Below are 17,455 nucleotides of genomic sequence, written 5' to 3' on the forward strand. Positions count from 1 at the left end.
TATATACCATGGGAGGGCGTGGACACAGAAGCCCCAAGTTCTGTATGAGAAGAAGAGGCATCAAAAGCTCCTTAGATGTGGGGCTGGAGAGACGGCACAGTCAGGAAAGCGTTTGCTGTGTAAGCATGAGGACCTGAACTCAAATCCTTAGCACCTTCAAAAGCTGAGCATAGCAGCCTTATTTAATCAGTGAGCCCGTAGCCCAAGTGAGAGACTCGCTAGCTTTTGAGGTACACACCGGAGGTTGACCGCTGGCCTCCATTTGCACATGTGTACCTGAACACATATATATGCATACATATACACGCTAGAAAAAGGGTTAATATGTATAAAAACGATGTGACATGTATATTTGTGTTAACCAGCTAAGAGAATGGCCTGAGATCAGTAAAATTACTTTCCTAGCGCAGGCTTTAGAAGATCAAAGGACCAGACATATCCTAAGTCCCTGCGGCATACTTCCACGCAACAAGAACTCACTTGAATGTCCTCCATGTGTGGCTGAGGAATCCAGACTTTCCGAGGAAGCTGAAGATGAAGAATCTGAGAAAGTCTTCCCACCCAGCCTCGAGCCACCACCTCGGGGTTGCTGTGCAGTGTGTGAGAACGGAGTCCAAACCCAAGGGCTCCTCGTGTCTGGCTGCGAAGCAGGGCTCCCTGCTGTGTGTGTAGCTGTTTTGTCCTTGGCGGGGAACCACTGTCCTGTGCTCGCTCCGCCACCCATGGAGGGGACTGGCCTAAAAGCTACCTCAGTCAGAGGCGTGGCACTGCCATTTCCTGCTGCGGGGCCGCTGGCGAGCTGATGTCCTCCAAAGGCTGTAAGACATTGGGGTAGAGGGAGGCCATTAGTGGACCCGGAAAAGATGCTTAACAACTAAGATGGCATCCCCGCTAAGGCAAGCTTCTCTCTGCCAAAGAATCTTGGAAGGTGTTTATATGGGTCACCCTACAAGTATCACCATGTTCTAAACCTTCCTAAAATCATCGGATGGCAGCAATATAGTAATATTAAAAATAAAAGTTCTGGACAGGAGACTTGAGAGTAGCGTGTACAAACTAATCTACAGGCTTGAATGTTTATCTCTGTCCCTTGAAAAGTAGCCCAGTGAAGGAGTTGTTACATACAACAAGTTCAGTGTGCACACATATTATACATAGAGTGTTTTTCTAAAAAAAAAAAACCCAGCTGGAATACTGATAAACATTCTTCTACTTCTGATGTACAGTAAAATAAACTATAAGGAGTAAGCCAAACTATGAATTTGGGAAGTATATTTACGCCTGACAACTTATTTATAGAGATGATCTATACACAAAATCACTGACGCCAGCTGTAAAGGGCAGGCCCAGGATCTGAAGATGGCGCTACAGTATGAAGAGGGACCGAACCATGACAGCCCCAAGGCTGAGGTCTCCACTCTGCTGAGTAAGCTGTGTTTACTTTATTTAAGCCTTCCAGGTCTTAGTGGTCTCATCTTAGGGACGGCATTGTCTACACCCAAAAGTAAAAATGCAATCCTGTGATCTAGCAGGAAAGGATCTGACGTCATCAAGGACACACGGTTGTTCAGAGACTGCACAATGGTTTTGAAGAGACACCCCCCCCCCACCCGAAGAGCACCCAAATATAGAAAATGTCCACAGGCCAAATAAAGGTGAGCTACTTACTGGGGGAATCACTTTGCCAGTGTATGGATGGAATTCCACCTCCGTTTTCTGTAGATGGCTCAATGCCTTCTCTGTCTCCCGCATTCTCAGGGAGTCTGCTGTATGTCCTGGAGTCAACCACAGAGGGCGGAGAAGGGACTGAGGCTGACGTTACAACAATTCTGGAGTGCGCAGGCAAGCTCTCTGTCTCATTTACGGGTTCCACGCTGACAGTCAAAGACCGGAGCATTCTGGTGACACCATCAGTGAATGTGTTGGTGGCATGTGTACTCTTTGTCTGAGTGACTGACAGGCTTTGGAGATTAGCGGAGTCATTAAAATTCTTTATACTTCCAGAAGCTAAAACAGGAGAAGACATGCTTCAAAACTACTTGAATGACTAAAAAAAAAAAATTGGGATTCTGTCTAGGTACAAATAATGCTTATTGTATTTGATGCGTGAATCTGTACACCGTGGATGTACTAGAGAGCATACACCTGCATCATGTTGATCGACACAAGTGCAAGTAGAGACCCTCCCTCTTTTTCACCTCACCAGTTCTAAATCCCACTGAGCTGGCGAGAGATGGAGTCAGATCACCCACACAGAGAAATTAAGTTTTCTAGGCAAGTGAAAAGGAAGACAGGAGAAACCCAGACGAAGCAATAATTTTATTTTCTATAGAGGGGCTGCATTCCACAGCGTAAGAATTCCACACCATGGGCCACTGATAAAGCTGTTGCTGCTGGTTTGTTTGTTTGTTTGTTTAAGCACTGTAACCCTTTTGTTCAAATGTATTCAGAGATTAAAATCCCATCCATACCATGAACCAAGTTTGAGCCAATACAGGGTGTGCAGCTGCTCGGTCAGCACCGGGGCTCTGGAGAACACAGTCAAGAGATTGCTGGCCTGCGACAGTAATTCCCAACATGGTCACCTAAGGCTCTTTATTATTCCCCAAATCGTGGCCACCATAAAGCTTTGGCTTTGAAACACCCTTCAAACTACATTCATTAACAGAACTACCAACCAGCAGGAGAATGTATTATTTCCCCAGGGATTTGATGTAATTTCACCTAGAAGCAGACTTCATTATTGTAGTTAGTTCATCTCACTAAGCTTTGGAGATGTCTCCAAACCATAGGGCACTTTAGGAGACCAAAGACGCTAGGCTGGGAACAGCTTTTTCTGATCAGTGAAACAGATGGCTGTCCTCGGAGAGCTGTCAAGAGCCTCAAGAATTCATTGGTCAGAATGCATGGTCTGCTCCTCGTAGATGTCTGGCTGAGAGCTTCCTGCCACTGGGAAACTTGCCAGAGGAACTAAAGAACTCACCTCTGAAGAGGTACCTTAAAGCCCCAACACCAAGGCTGAGCATGCGACTCAGTGGCAGAGAGCTCACTTAGCACGTGTGAGGCCCCGAGTTCAAACCCCGGCACCACAGCTATCCTTATTAAACAGGGCAAGAATAAGGAGCAGGAAAGTTTGGGGAGCAAAGCAATGGAGGCAAGGGAAGCAAGGGAAGCAGGCTCCTTGCTCTCTTCTCCACCTGAAGTCAACAGCAATAGAGAGCTGTCTAGACCTATACGGTGAAAGGCTTCCAGCTGTCAGTCACAGCTCCGAAAAGGGAAAAGAGGAAGCTGCCATTATAAATCGTCCTTTGAAGACCATTCTTATGCACAGTTGTGACCAAAGCCCAAACAGATTTTAGACCTAGAGAGAAAGTATAGGAAAGAAAGCGTTCCTTTCATTCTCGTGCAAAGCCATAGACACCGGGAGTACAGCCTGCTGCTCTGCTTACTGGATCTCCATGAAAACAGATGCGGGCGCAGGCTCCACGAGACAAGGGACTAGAAAGATGTGCGTGCAAAGGCTTCTAGCCCTGCTGGGTCACAAACAAAAGCCACTTTTATATAAGAAAGGAGTGATCTCGATAAGGATATGTCCCATAAACGGTCTCCAAATTGCTTTCAAAGCATTTTTATTTCTAATCAACTAGACCATGTCATTTGTTCACTATTCCCATCAAAACACCGTGCTGGGAGCCGGGCGGTGGTGGTGCATGCCTTTAATCCCAGCACTCGGGAGGCAGAGGCAGGCGGATCTCTGTGAGTTCGAGGCCAGCCTGGTCTACAAGAGCTAGTTCCAGGACAGGCACCAAAAAACTACAGAGAAACCCTGTCTCAAAAAAAAATCAAAAAAAACCCCACCGTGCTGGGGACAGCGATGACTTGGTATTAAGAGTGTGTACTGCTCCTTCAGAGGACCCCAGTTAGGTTTGCAGCCCTCACACTGGGTGGCTCACACTGCCAATGACTCTGACAGCAGAGGGTCCAACGCCCTCTTCTGGCCTCTGAGGGCACCTTCACTCATGCGCATCCATACACCACCACGCTTGCAATTACAAATAAAACCTTAAAAGCAACCCCCTGTGATGATTACCCTGGATTCAGCCTGAAAAGCCTAGGGCTGCCCATGTCGGGAGTCTGAACAAATAAATGGCCACAGAAATACGATCACAATTGCTGAGTCACTAAGGAAAACAGCTCCGTTTCCCACGACCCCGCAGGGCTGTGCAGCACACTGTCCTCCCATCTCAGCACTGTGACGAGCTTCTGTGGTTGCGCATGACAGCACCTGCTGTGCTCTTGGGAGGCCGAGGCAGGAAGACCATGCGCTGGACGCCTGTGTGGTCCACAGAGCAAGTTCCAGGCCCATCTCAAATACAGAGCGAGACCCAGTCTCAAAACTCAACCCAGCAGTGCCTGGGGAGATGGCTCAGTGGTTGAGAGCACTGCCTGCTCTTCCAGGGGACCCAGGTTCAATTCTCAGTATCCACATGGCAGCTCACATCTGTCTGTAACTCCCGTTCCAGGCCTCTGACACCCTCCCATAGACATGCAGGCAAAACCACCAATGAACATAAAAAATAAATAAGTAATTAAAAAAAAAAAACCAACTAAACCAAACAAGACAGCTACCCTGAAGTGAGCAATCGCGTCCTGAGGCATGGCGCTAAGATATGCACATCGAACACTTGTCTGAGCGGCTCATACACATTGCTCACGCTCCTATGTAGACACCGGCTCCAGAAGCTATGAGGAAACGCATTACGCTTCTTATCAGCAAGCTGGCATGACTGGTCACTCTCGGATGGCCACCCTGAAGCAGCCATTCAAAAAGGGAAAACCTGAGTTTGAACCAGGAAAGGCAAAAGGAGAAAAGGAAGAGGAGCAGGAAAAGCCAGCTGGTGTGATGGCTCAGCAAGTAAAGGCCATGGATCCTGACAAGAGCTCAACCCCTGTGTCCTATGTGGCAGAGAGAGAAGAACTGACTCCTCCAGGTGGTCCTCTCACCCCAGCACTCCCCTGTACATCAAACAAACAAACAAATCTCATGAAAATTTTAAATTAAAATGTAAAAGCTGGAATACTACCAACTGGAACAAGGCCTGAGCTAAGTTCTTAGTTTTGTAACCAGCCGTGGAGAGAATGCCTGTTCACCTGGTGTGAGCGTGTCCCTCTCCACTCACGGGACAAAACCCCAGAGCCTCTGGCAACCATCACGTTGCTCAACCTTGACTGCTGTCCAGAACTTCCCACAAGTGCAGCCGAGGCAGCTGATGGTAGAACCAGACAGAACTGAATCCAAAATCTTCCAAGTTCTTAATATTTTCTTCCTTCACAAAGTGAAACCACCACAAAGCAATTTACCTGGACCACATCAGCTTGACTGCCCACAGGAAAGACTTCCGGAAGTCAAGCCCCATTATTACACCCCAGTTTTTACTGAAGTCTCTACAAAATGTCACCTTCAAAAAGTATGGGCATGGTTCTCACAAACCAGCAATGGAAAGCATTTCTTACGTAAATATTCCTGTTGGAATTACTGCCCCCGAAACATTCATGCCTATGGATTAAACTGTATGCTCACTTTGTCTGACAACAATTGCATGCTCCACCCAGCTTCCCCTAGTGCCCCCATTTCCAGGAAGCTCACACTAAATTTAGCACTCAATTGTGATCGCGCTCACACAATTCAACATACACATTTCTGCCTTCCGAAGAGCTTCCTCCCCTCCTCACCCCTGCCATGTGTTGCTTTGTTGACAGCCCCACCCCTAGGCCATGATCAAACAGCAGTGGGCGATCATCAAAGAGACCATGGAAAGTCTAGAGAGACAGAAGCAGGAGAGGGTGGAGAGCAACGCCTTTGGGTTTTCTTGTAATCCCTGGCTCATCTTCCAGGGTCGGCTTTGTTGCTGTAAGATATAGTTTCTATTCAGAAACACAGTAACTCTTGGCTGTGCAGGGTACAGGAGAGGCTGTATTGAACAGTGTGCTCTAGTTTGCACTCTGTTGCTATAATAAAACACTGACCAAAAGTAACTTGGGAAAGAAACAGTTTATTTTATTTTAAAGTTCTAGGTGAAAGTCACTGAGCCTGGAACTGAAATAGAGCCATGGAGGAGTGCTGCTTCCTGGCTTGCTCCCATGGCTACCTCAGCCTGCTTTCTTACAGAACCCAGGAGGAGGCACCACCCACAGTGGGCTGGTCCCATCTACACCAATCATTAGGAAAAAAAGCCCAACAGATTTGTCTACAGGCCAATCTGATGGAAGCTTTTTCTCAATTGCCTCTTCCCAGATAACCCTAGTTTGTGTCAAGTTGACCAAAACCCAACCAGCACCACATGTTTGTGAAGTTAGGTGGCAGTAAAGGAGGCCCAGCTGACAGCCTATGAATGGACCACCCAATGCTGCCACCTTTCAGATCATCCAATCCTTTGCCACACCCTTAGTTTGTCACCTGTGTGCACACCCTGTGAGGAGCATCACTAACCTGACTGGTCTGAGCATAGGACTTTTCCCTAGGTCACATGGCCAGAGCCCCCCACCACACACACACACCCATCCCCAGTACTCCATTGCTTGTCTTCGTTCATTGAGCTGGCCAGGCAGGTTGACTCCAAGTCTGCCGTGGCAGGTCCTGCTGGCTCCCCCGTGACCTTCTTGCCTGTATGCCTGTAGCTCCTGTATCATGGACTCAGAAACGGACAGTAGAACCTCAAGATTTCCATTCAGTAGAAGGAGAGGTATACAGAGCTTGCTCGGCAAGCCCGGAGGTGCCAGGCTAACTTTACAGAGAGAGAGAGAGAGACAGAGACAGAGACAGAGACAGAGAGACAGAGAGAGAACCAAATAGAGAAGGAGTTTATTTCCTCTTTGGCCTCAGGCAGCAGGGTATGTCCTCTGTGCCAAGTCCTCTCTAGTGGCCACTTTAGAGGGTGGCCAGATACCCAGGTCACCAAGGAAGAGAAAGACTTCAGTAAGACTCAAGGACGATGAAAGACAGTGAGACTCCAAAAAATCAGAAATGGAAGGTTCTAGAACAATAATTCTCAACATGTGGGTTGTGACCCCTTTGGGAGGTTGAACAACCCTTTCACAGGGGCCACCTAAGACCATCAGAAAATGCAGCTCTTTATGTGATAATTTATAATGGCAGAAAATTTTTCGGTTGGGGACCACCACAATATGAGAAACTCAATGAAAGGGCTTCAGCATTTGGAAGGTTGAGAACCACTGTCCTAGAAGGACAGCTACTCAAAGAATGAGGGTCAGAAGTAGGCACACATGGTGGCGCAGGCCTTTAACCCAGCACTTGGGAGGCAGAGGGAGGCGGGTCTCTGTGAGTTTGAGGCCAGCCTGGTCTACATACTTCTAGGTCCTGGTCCATACTTCTAGGACAGTTGGGAGTACAGAGTAAGATCATATATATGTATATGAGGATCATATATACATATGAGGATCAGTTGCCTTTTGGCATTAAACATACGGATGAAGAGATAGTCAAATCCAGTAAAGTTAAAAAGGTGGACTCATTTCAAATATACCACAAACCTAGGTTTAAGGTATATTGTTAATGTTAAATGACCCTGACCAGACTCACAGAGGAGACTCTCAGAAGTGCTTCTTTTCCTTTTAGCAAAGCTGATTGTGAATCCCAAGCCACAGAACTCGGGCTTCACAGCTTCTGTCTAATGCAGCTTATGGATAATCTTTTTTTTAAAAAAAGATTTATTTATTTATTTGTTTGTTTGTTTGTTTGTTTGTTTATTATGAATACAGTGTTCTGACTGCAGGCCTTCGGGCCACAAGAGGGCACCAGATTGCATTATGGATGGTTGTGAGCCACCATATGGTTGCTAGGAATTGAACTCAGGACCTCTGGAAGAGCAGCCAGTGCTCTTAACTGCTGAGCCATCTCTCCAGCCCATGAATAATCTTTGTTGTTGTTGTTGTTCATGAAGATGCATACATTTGTGTGACTGTACCCGTGGATGCCCAGAAGAGGACATCTGAGCCCTGGGACCTCGAGTTACTGACAGTTGTTACTTCAGGGCCACCTGATGAGGGTGCTAGGAAGCAAACTTGAGTTCTCTGGAAGAGCGGGAAGGACTCTAAACCACTGAGCCCTCTCTCCAGACCACTTACGAATAATCTTAAAAAGAAATCTCCTGCAAACACAAACCATGAATTCTGTCCACACCGAAAAGCAGAGAACTGCACACCAAGCCTAGGCAAGAAGACTGCCCCTTTAAAAGGGTTGTCCAGAGAAAGCCTCTGGGCTCAGTTGTTGCTTTAATGACATAAACCCCAACTCCCAGTCTTGCAGAATATTTTTAAAAAATCTCTGCCTTCGTGGTTGGCAAAACGGCACATCAGTCTCCACCCCAAGCTGGGGCACTATTAATATGTGAAGGTTGCTTGCGGAGGAGAGTCAGTTTTCTTTAAGAGGTATGGTCCCTGGTAGGCTGACCATGCTCCAGTGAACGGCTGCACACCCACGCATTTATGGACAGCAAGGAGTGATCCATAGAGAGGGGACAGAGAACGGATGGACACGAAGGTATGAAATGGTGGTTATCTGAGAGGAGTCTGGAGGAATTGGACGGTGCTTATGGGAGGGGGCCAAACATGACTAAAACATACTGTGTGCATGCATGGAATTCTCAATAAATAAATAAAATGCTATATCTATTTAAAAAAAAAAACCCTCTGACTTAAGTGCAGATCCAGATCCTGCTACTCTGTCTTGCCCTGGGCTAAAAAACAACCTGAGCAGCTCGCGGATGGGCAGTTTACAGCATCTCTTTGGCTTCTGGCAGGATGTGCCTCCTGGGGGAACCTGGGCACATGCGAGGCCCCAGGTCTTAACTGAAGACTGAAGTGTCCTCAAGAGGGTTACGATACCTAGGCAGGCAGGCATCTGGTGAGCCACAATGACAAGTGTGTGGCACAGGGGCCTGGAAGAGTGAAGAAATGCTTGCGGAGCAGAACAGCCGAGCTGAGGCTAGTGCGCAGGACATGGCGCGGCAGAATGGGACAGGGCGGTTCTCCACAGCCACGGCGCCTGATTAAAGCCAGCAAACACCTGTACTGTGTAGGCTCTTTCTTTCGAAACAATGCCAGGAAAAATTACGAACCTATTTTCTCCGCCATCAAAGAAGCTGCGTTTGTGAAAATAAACAAACAAAACTCAAACTGCTAATTGAATGGTACAGCAGTGTCCGGCTCACATTTTATCCACCCCAGCGTGTGGCCTCCTCTGAAGGTGCACGCAACAGTCACGCTTAATCTTTGTCGTATGTGTGTACAGAGGAGGGGAGGAAAAGAAAAGGGGGAGACGGGAGGTGGGGAACCCAGCAGCCACCAGACGGGCTGATATTTTCCTCCATACACAGTTAAAACATACTTTGAGCATGAGCCTCAATATCGAGAGAAATGACATAGACTGTACTTCCAACTAAAGCACTTGGCATTGAAGAAATGGCTCTTAAATCTCCCTTTGCTTCCCCTTAGCCGGACACTTAACACTTAGCCAGCTAGGTATACACATCGATTTGGGGTTCTTTTGAAATTGGAGGGGTGAACTGGGGCAGGAGTACTCACACAGAGGACGGCCTGAGGGAGGTGATTGACTCTGGGTCCGAGGGAAGCGCAGCTCCGAGTGCTCCTGGCCTGATGAATTTCTCTTCTGGGAGAGCATGGTTGGCTCCCTGAGTTCCAAAGCAGGAAGGGAGGCTTGGCTGGAAAACCAAATGCCAGCCACTTGTGTGTGCACAGTCCCTTCTTCTGGGAGTTCCCTTGCCGTCTCCAGGAAGCCTGGGGATATTCCACTCTCTGTCTGAGAAACAGTGATTCCTCCTTCCGACCTGGAACTGCTGGATGGCTGGGGAAGGCTCTCCAAGGCTGGAAGCCAGACAACAACAATTAAAACCCCACTAGTGGCTGTCAACTGTCTTATTATCGCTAGTGGGCTCAATTAGAAGGCGCGAGGAATTATTCATTCTAGGAGAAAGGAACTGCAAGAGAAACCACCAGGCTTTTGACCTCACCAATGGTCCTCACTGGAGGGAGGAATTACCAGTAATGGAGCACCCTGCTGCTAACTAAGCCTTAGACGGTCTAGCGTTAGAGATTGGTGTTAGATCAGGAAGACCTGTCCCTCACCTTTCACAAAGGACCCCAGAATGCCCCAGAATTCAATGTATGCAGAATTCCCAACACTTGACAGCCAGGCAAACCAGAGAGTATCACGTGCAGGACTTTTGAGCGCTGCAGCTTCCCTCCACGGAACACAGGATACCTTCCCACAATTCCCTTACAGAACTGAGTGCCCTCAAGGGTAGGAAACCGGGAAGTCACCTTGATGGCTTCAGCCTCTTCTTTGAGGTCCTCACCAACTCTCAACCTTCCTTCTGTCTGTATGAATCGTCTTTTGTTTGGTTTCGCTTTTGGAGACAGGGTCTCACTAGATTGCTTTGGCTGTCCTGGAACTCACTATTTAGAACAGGCAGGCTTTGAACTCACCAAGACCCACCTGAGGGCTGCCTCTGCCTCCTGAGTGCTGGGATCTTTTTTAATTTTAATTTTCAAGGTGGGGTCGTATGAAGCACAGACTGATCTCAAACTCAAGGATGACTTTTAACAACATTTTTAAAAATAAGATTTCTTCTTATCTTTAGGGGTGTGTGTGTGTGTGTGTGTGTGTGTGTGTGTGCGCGCGCGCGCCTATGGCTACCAGCAGAGCACTGAGTCCCCTGGAATCCGAGTACTGGTTGGGAGCCATCCAATGTGGGCACTGCACACCAAAGCTGGATCTCATAGAGAAGTGATTTTAGTGGATGAGCTGTCTCTCCAGCCCAAGCTTGAACTTCTGATCCCCCTGCCTCTACTTCCTGAATGCTGGGATTACACATGTTGTTTACACGGTTCTGGGGACTGAATCCAGGGCTTGGTGCCTGTTTGGCAAGGTCCCCAACCCCCCTTTATGAAGACTCTTTACTGAGCGATTCTTCAACACCTTCCCCAGGTGAGCACCTGCTACCTACACGTCTGCCTGGGTGGTCCAGCTCACTTCAGGTCCCCTTTCCTCCCATATTAGACATCTTACAGGCTTGCTGCCAGGTGGCTCCTCTCTCAAACTGTCCTAACCCTGTCTCTCGGTTGTGCAAAACCCTTCAGTGAGTCTTCCCACCACACCAAGTAGAAACTTCCTGTCTTGCAAAGTATTCCATCATTGTCCCTACCCTCCATAGCGCTAGCCATCCTGCCCACGGCTCTCTAACTCTCCCAGGGAGGACTCAGGCACTGGTGCCCCCTCTCCCTTCTATCATTACTCACACGGGGGCACCCCATTCCTGAGCTGTGGTGCCCACTCACTCAACACACAGACTTGGGCTCTCCTCACTTGGAAATCTGCCACCTGCTCTCCACCTACTGGGCTAATTAGTCTCTGAGCTTCAGTTTCCAAACCTTAAAGCGAGATTAGCGCGGCCTCACCGGGCTGCTGGAAGGATTGAGAGAGCCAGCTCGTTGCTATGTAGATGCGTACCTAATTAGCACTGCTTTTCTTTGTCTTCCTTCTTAGGTTGAGCTGTGCTCACAGAACCGCGGCCTCTTTTTGAAGCCCTTCGCTGGAAGTACTAAGCTGCCAACCGCGCAGACAGGAGCGGCAAGAAGCAGTCAAACTCTTATCAGCACAAACAAAACCTAGCCACCCTTCCCAACCCCTGAGATGTGTGATTGCGTGGCAGGATCCTGGGAGCAGGGAGGTGGTGTGGATTCAGACTGCTGGGGAGCATAGATGTTAAAGGACCCACCAGGGTGTTCAACAAATCTGCACCCCCCCTCCCCTAGTCTGACTTTCCAAGCATGGCTCTTAGGAGGACTTGCCTGATCCATCCCAATGCAGAACCCCTAAATGGGCACAGTTGCTCTGGATGTGGGGGTGGGCTGGGAAGGGGGCAGAAAATTTGTTTTCTAGGACTGGACATAGAAAAATGAGCATCATGACACACACTCACACAAGGAGCTGCCGTGGGAGTCCAGGGCCGTGGTCATCCCAGGTGAGCGTCCAGCATGCGGAACGGTGGCGATTGCTCCGCTGGAAGGCTTGTTCCTCCCCTCGGCGTTCGTCTCAGGCAGGAAAGAGGGGTTTCCTGAGGCTTCTGAAGAACTGTGGCTCATTCTGGCAGTCTGAGCTGTCACTCCCTTTCTGGAACCTGAACGGTCCTCTTGACTCTGGTAGAAGGGGGTATTTCCTACGTGGGGTTCAGTGTTGTTACTTTCTGTCCAATGGCTCCTTGCAGTGGCTGCAATAACAAGCAAATGCACCAGTGAGAACTCAATGGCTTTTGAAAAGTAAACATGAAGAAACTTTCCCAAATGGACCCTTGCAGGTTATTGCCAACTTCATAACTTCTTAAAAACTCCATTTAGTGGGGCTGGAGTGATGGCTCTGCAGTTAAGAGCACTTGTTGCTCTTGGAGAGAGTACTGGAATACAGCCCAGCACCCACGTCGAGGGGTTCACAACTCCTAGCTCTATAGCTTCAGGGACTCAGACGCCCTCTTCTAGCCTCTGAGGGTGCCTGCACACACATGCATTGCACATGTACACACACACATTGCATGTGCACACACATGCATGGCATGTGTACACACACATTTCACATGTACACAATGCATTGCACATGTACACACATTGCATGTGCACACACATGCATTGTACATGTACACACACATTGCATGCACACACACATGCATTACATATGTATACACACATTGCATTGCACACACATGCATTGCACATGCACACACACACATTGCACACATACTAATTGAAAAATTAAATTTTTATAACCCCCCATTTTTATTTTCCTGATTTGAGACTATTTCTCTTTGTGTTCAGGATTGGAGCCTGTGGAACCATGGAAAATTCTCAGTGGGGAGTGAATGAAGTCATTGCTATCTTTATAAGTCAAGGCAAAAATGTCAAACCATCTGATAAGCAGAGGCCGCAGGCAGGCAGAACTATCACTTATATCTAAATATAACAAACAAGCAAAAAGAAGAAGTTATCTTTTAGATTAGTATTGCCCACAGGATTAAGTGAGAGAAACCCACAATCCGTAAAATTAACTTGGTAGCCATTTTAAAATGTGTGTGTGTGAAGTACTTTATTTTATGCAACATATTCAAAATACCATTTCAACATGAATTTGATATAAGTTTCAACATAATGATTATATTTTTGTATTAAATCTTTAAGTTCGGTTAATATTTTACTGCCCCCTCTTTATGTGTGTGGGCGTTTTGCCTGCACATATGTCTGTGTATCACTTTCACATCTGGTGCCCGTGGAGGCTAGAAGAAGGCACTGGATCCCCTGGGACTGGAGTTACAGATGGTTGTGAACTGCCGTGTAGGTGCTGGGACTCAAACCCAGTCCCCTTGGAACAGTGGCCAATCCTAACAACACCGAGCCATCTCTCCAGTCCCTTACTGGCCATGTTCAATAGCGAGGGGTGTGGCTGCAGCTACACTGCAGTGACCAATGACTCATGTATTTGAGGCGGGTTGGGTGGTGAGCACAACCCAATCTCTGCCCTACCAGAGATTCCGAGAACTTTCTGAGGGAGTCATTTCCTCTTCCAGCTCCTTGAGAATTGCTGTGTCCATGCCCTGATTCTCCTTTCTGGAGGTGATAATTAACAGACGCTTCCTGGAGGGAAGGGAAGTCACTAGGGCCCTCCTCTGGGAGCCCAGCCTGAGAGGTGAGGCCCATAATAAGCTCCAAGTTGGCTGTGGGAGGGTGTTGCCAGAGGCAGCCACAAAGTCCCAAAGGTTATGAATGGCGGCGACCTACAGGGTATGCTTGCCTCATTCTTCTTGCTCTGCTTCAGAGGCAGTTGGCTTCCCCAGAAAAGCTGAAGAGGCCCAGGGGCATAAGGATGCTTTCTCTGCCCTCTTGATTAACTGGGCATAATAACAAAAGAAAATCAGGGGGAAAAAAAGATAACAAATTTAGCTCCATTAGGGCAGAGGGCCAGTGACTGCCCCTTCTTGAGATGAGTGGAACTCCCAGAGCCCACGCAGCTGCAGGAATTCCACTGTAGGGAAAGAGTGGCCACAGGCAGGCAGAGCACAGCTCACACTGAACCATGCTATCTCCCTGAGAGAGAGCAGACTAAAGAAAGATGTAAGGATGGAAAAATGCATGCTATAAATAAACCACCAGGCTGACAATAGTCCCCTACAGTGTCCTTGTCCCCTGCAGCGCCTGCAGTAACCCTGCCACGACCGACAGCTAAAAATGCTGACTAAAACAGCTGAAAAAGAAAACCATCCTAAATGCACTTCTGAGCTGGTGAGAAAGGAAAGAATCAGAGTAGGACCAGAGACAGGCGAGCAAAGGCGGAAGCTGACACTTCTTCAACATCTCTAACCTTACCCTTCGATGGCCACGGGGCTGCAGGAGGAAGATCATGTAAACTCTCCAGGCGGCTAAAGGGAGACCACCGTGCAACACTGGAATCAGAAGGAATAGACTCTGGACAAAAGACACAGAAACTAACCCAGAGAGGGACGAGGAGGAAACCTGGCCCTTGGATCTTGGTTGAAGAGGAAAGCTAAATGCAATCACAACCAAAGTCTATGAGCACAAAGCCAAGTCTTCTGAGGGTGTACAGCACAGATTTGCATTCCCTACATGAGCCGAACCTCAAGTTGAGGCTGTACCCAAGAGTGGCCTTAAGCCTTATGAGTACACTAAAAACGAACTGTGCTTTAAAAGGGTGGTTTAAAGAGGTCATCACCCCACCTCCACATAGCACTGGATAGCGGGAGCTGAGGAGCGACCCTGACCATGCCGCGAGGAACCTGGCAAGACCATGCAAACCCTCTCTATACGAACATACAATTTCTATCATTTGCTAATAAAGAAAAGAAACCCTCTAATAAGATGTTGCAGTAAAACAAACAGAAATCACAAATATACCAGAAAATAAGTCATTTGTGAACAAAAGTCAGCAAATCAGATAAGAGCTCAAATGCTAAAATCATCGAAGAAGATGTGTGTAGAAATGGACGCCTGAACTCACTCGTACAAACCCCTGTACAGGCGTGTAGGTAAGTAAAAGAAACAAAAAAAGGGTAAGAGAATGCTAAGAATCAGGTAAAAAGCAAAAATTATATACAAAAGTTTAGCAAATTAGAAAAAAGAAGCCAAAGTGATGCATGCCTTTAATCCCAGCACTAGGGAGGCAGAGGCAGGCAGATCTATGTGAGTTTCAGACCAGCCTGGTCCATGGAGCGAGTTCCAGGACAGTCGGGGCTACACAGAGAAACACTGTCTCAAAACCCCAAAAATTGATAGGGATAGATAGATAGATAGATAGATAGATAGATAGATAGATAGATAGACAGATAGAAGATAGATAGAAATAAAAAGAAGCCGAATGCATATCTAACTGGAGTTTCATTCTCACATTAATTTTTTATTTTTTGGGGGGTGGGTGGGTGTCTCTGGAAGTCAGAAGAATATGTAGGATTCCCTGGAGCTGGAGTTACAGGTAGCTGTAAGCTGCCTACCACAGGTGCTGAGGACCAAACTCAGGTCCTCTGAAGAGCATCAATCTCTTAACATATGAACCAGGTCTCCAGTCTCCAATTAGAGTTCTAGAAGAGAAGGGAACGCCAAAGGTCAATATTCAAAGAGGTAATGGCTGAGAATTTTCCAGAACCAGTGAAAAGCATAAATCTTTAAGCTAAGGAATTCTAACAAACTCCTAAAGGGTGTGTGTGTGTGTGTGTGTGTGTGTGTGTGTGTAAAGCTGATATATATTGATATCATAGTGAACCTGCAAAAACCTCAGAAGTTTTTAACTTAAACTCAACCAGGAAAAAACAAAAACAAAACAGCAAATTATCTATAAGAAGAAGTACACCAGCCATGGAAGCCATGGAAGCCAAAGAAAAGACAGATCAACTTTTGCAGTGTGCTGAGAGAAAACAGCAAAGTAATCTTTCAGAAGTATCCTGAGAGAACCATGTAAAATGATTGTCACTCAAAAGTGAGTTAAATGATGAAAAAAAAAAGAAATAAAAAGGAGGACATGACTTCTCCTAGGGGGTTGAGGTTTTTATTATGGCTGTGAGGAAGGATACAGGCAGAGACAGCTGGGAGATCTGGCATGAACACGGCCGGACTGAGCTGGGCCAAGGGAGGAGAGGAATTAGGAGGGCAAGAGAGGAGCTGCTCACCAAGAAGGGCATCCTGGGCCAAGAGGTAAAAGGACCAAAACCCAGGTAATCAAAAGGGCTGGATTATATGGGGAAGGGAAGCCCAGTCCCTGGGCTGCAGAGTTCAGGGTAGGGGGCAGGGCATGCCAGTCCTGGCCTGTAACAGATACAGACTGAGAGATGCTGGGAGAACCTGGTGGTCAACTTAAGCTTCAATCTGGTAATAGGCATCTCAGCTGTTTGTCCCAAGTTTGAGACCTAACACCTCCACTAAAACAAATTATAGGTGCCGATATCACACCCGCCAACATGGTGAACGTTCCTAAGACCTGCCGGACATTCTGCAAGAAATGTGGCAAGCATCAACCCCATAAAGTGACACAGTACAAGAAGGGCAAAGATTCTTTGTATATCCAGGGAAAGCGGCGTTATGACAGGAAACAGAGTGGCTATGGTGGGCAGACTAAGCCTATTTTCCGCAAAAAGGCAAAAACTACAAAGAAGATTGTGCTGAGACTGGAATGTGTGGAGCCCAACTGCAGATCTAAGAGAATGCTGGCTATTAAGAGATGCAAGCATTTTGAACTGGGAGGTGATAAGAAGAGAAAGGGCCAAGTGATCCAGTTCTAAGCTGATCTTGTTGTGAAGACAATAAAATCACGAGCTTTCACTCAAAAAAAAAAAAAAAAAGAAAAGAAAAGAAAAAAAGAAAGAAATTAAAGAGGTTTGATTTCAAACAAGAAAGCAGTCCTCAACACCAGACTCAAGGAAAGCCGAAGTGCAAGGTGAAGAGGGGTGTGCATCTTAAGAAACAGTGACTTTATTTTTCAAAAGAATGTCATTTTTTAAAATTAATGAGGTTATTAAAGTAGCCAGTCCTGGCTAACAAGCGCATGCAGGGCATGGTTAGCATCATTGGTGCAGAAGGGTAACTCCACTGACCGCACCTAAAGCTAACCCTGAGCAGAATTAGTCTGGGCCACATCCAGCCTGGTAGACTTAGAAGGACATAAAATTTCCACAGAGAGAAATTAGTGGGCATCACTCAAAACCAAAGTAAAATAGATAGATATGGATAAAATTATATACGGGATCCACAGGAAGAGTTGAAAGTGGTCAGACAGTTCCACTGCAGCTTTGTAAAATCCATTTACTCTTTAAACTATATGTAGGCTTAATAAAAATAAAAGCTAGCGAGGAACGATTAAGACACGGCG

The 17,455-nt window shown here is 47.1% G+C and overlaps 2 protein-coding genes across 4 annotated transcripts in view; one reads left to right on the forward strand and one right to left on the reverse strand.

Annotated features, from left to right (window-relative positions):
- Positions 1 to 17,455, reverse strand: part of Heg1 (heart development protein with EGF like domains 1) — an 83,646-nt gene that overhangs the window by 48,978 nt on the left and 17,213 nt on the right. For 2 of the 3 annotated variants that reach the window (XM_087901239.1, XM_087901252.1), the window contains exons 2-5: positions 12,021 to 12,308; positions 9,604 to 9,903; positions 1,669 to 2,007; positions 481 to 816 (exon numbers count right to left, since the gene is read on the reverse strand). In XM_087901239.1, the coding sequence (XP_087757365.1) occupies positions 481 to 816; positions 1,669 to 2,007; positions 9,604 to 9,903; positions 12,021 to 12,308 (1,263 nt within the window). The remainder of the gene's footprint in view (positions 1 to 480; positions 817 to 1,668; positions 2,008 to 9,603; positions 9,904 to 12,020; positions 12,309 to 17,455) is intronic. The other variant, XM_087901249.1, reaches the window with a different exon arrangement.
- On the forward strand, positions 16,541 to 16,913 carry LOC148122991 (large ribosomal subunit protein eL42-like). Its single transcript, XM_087901352.1, has one exon. The coding sequence runs from the start codon at positions 16,548 to 16,550 to the stop codon at positions 16,866 to 16,868; it is 321 nt and encodes a 106-aa protein (XP_087757478.1). The 5' UTR covers positions 16,541 to 16,547; the 3' UTR covers positions 16,869 to 16,913.

The sequence above is a fragment of the Myodes glareolus genome, chromosome 2 (assembly GCF_982192425.1).
Source record: "Myodes glareolus chromosome 2, mMyoGla1.1, whole genome shotgun sequence".
Lineage (NCBI taxonomy): Eukaryota > Metazoa > Chordata > Mammalia > Rodentia > Cricetidae > Myodes > Myodes glareolus.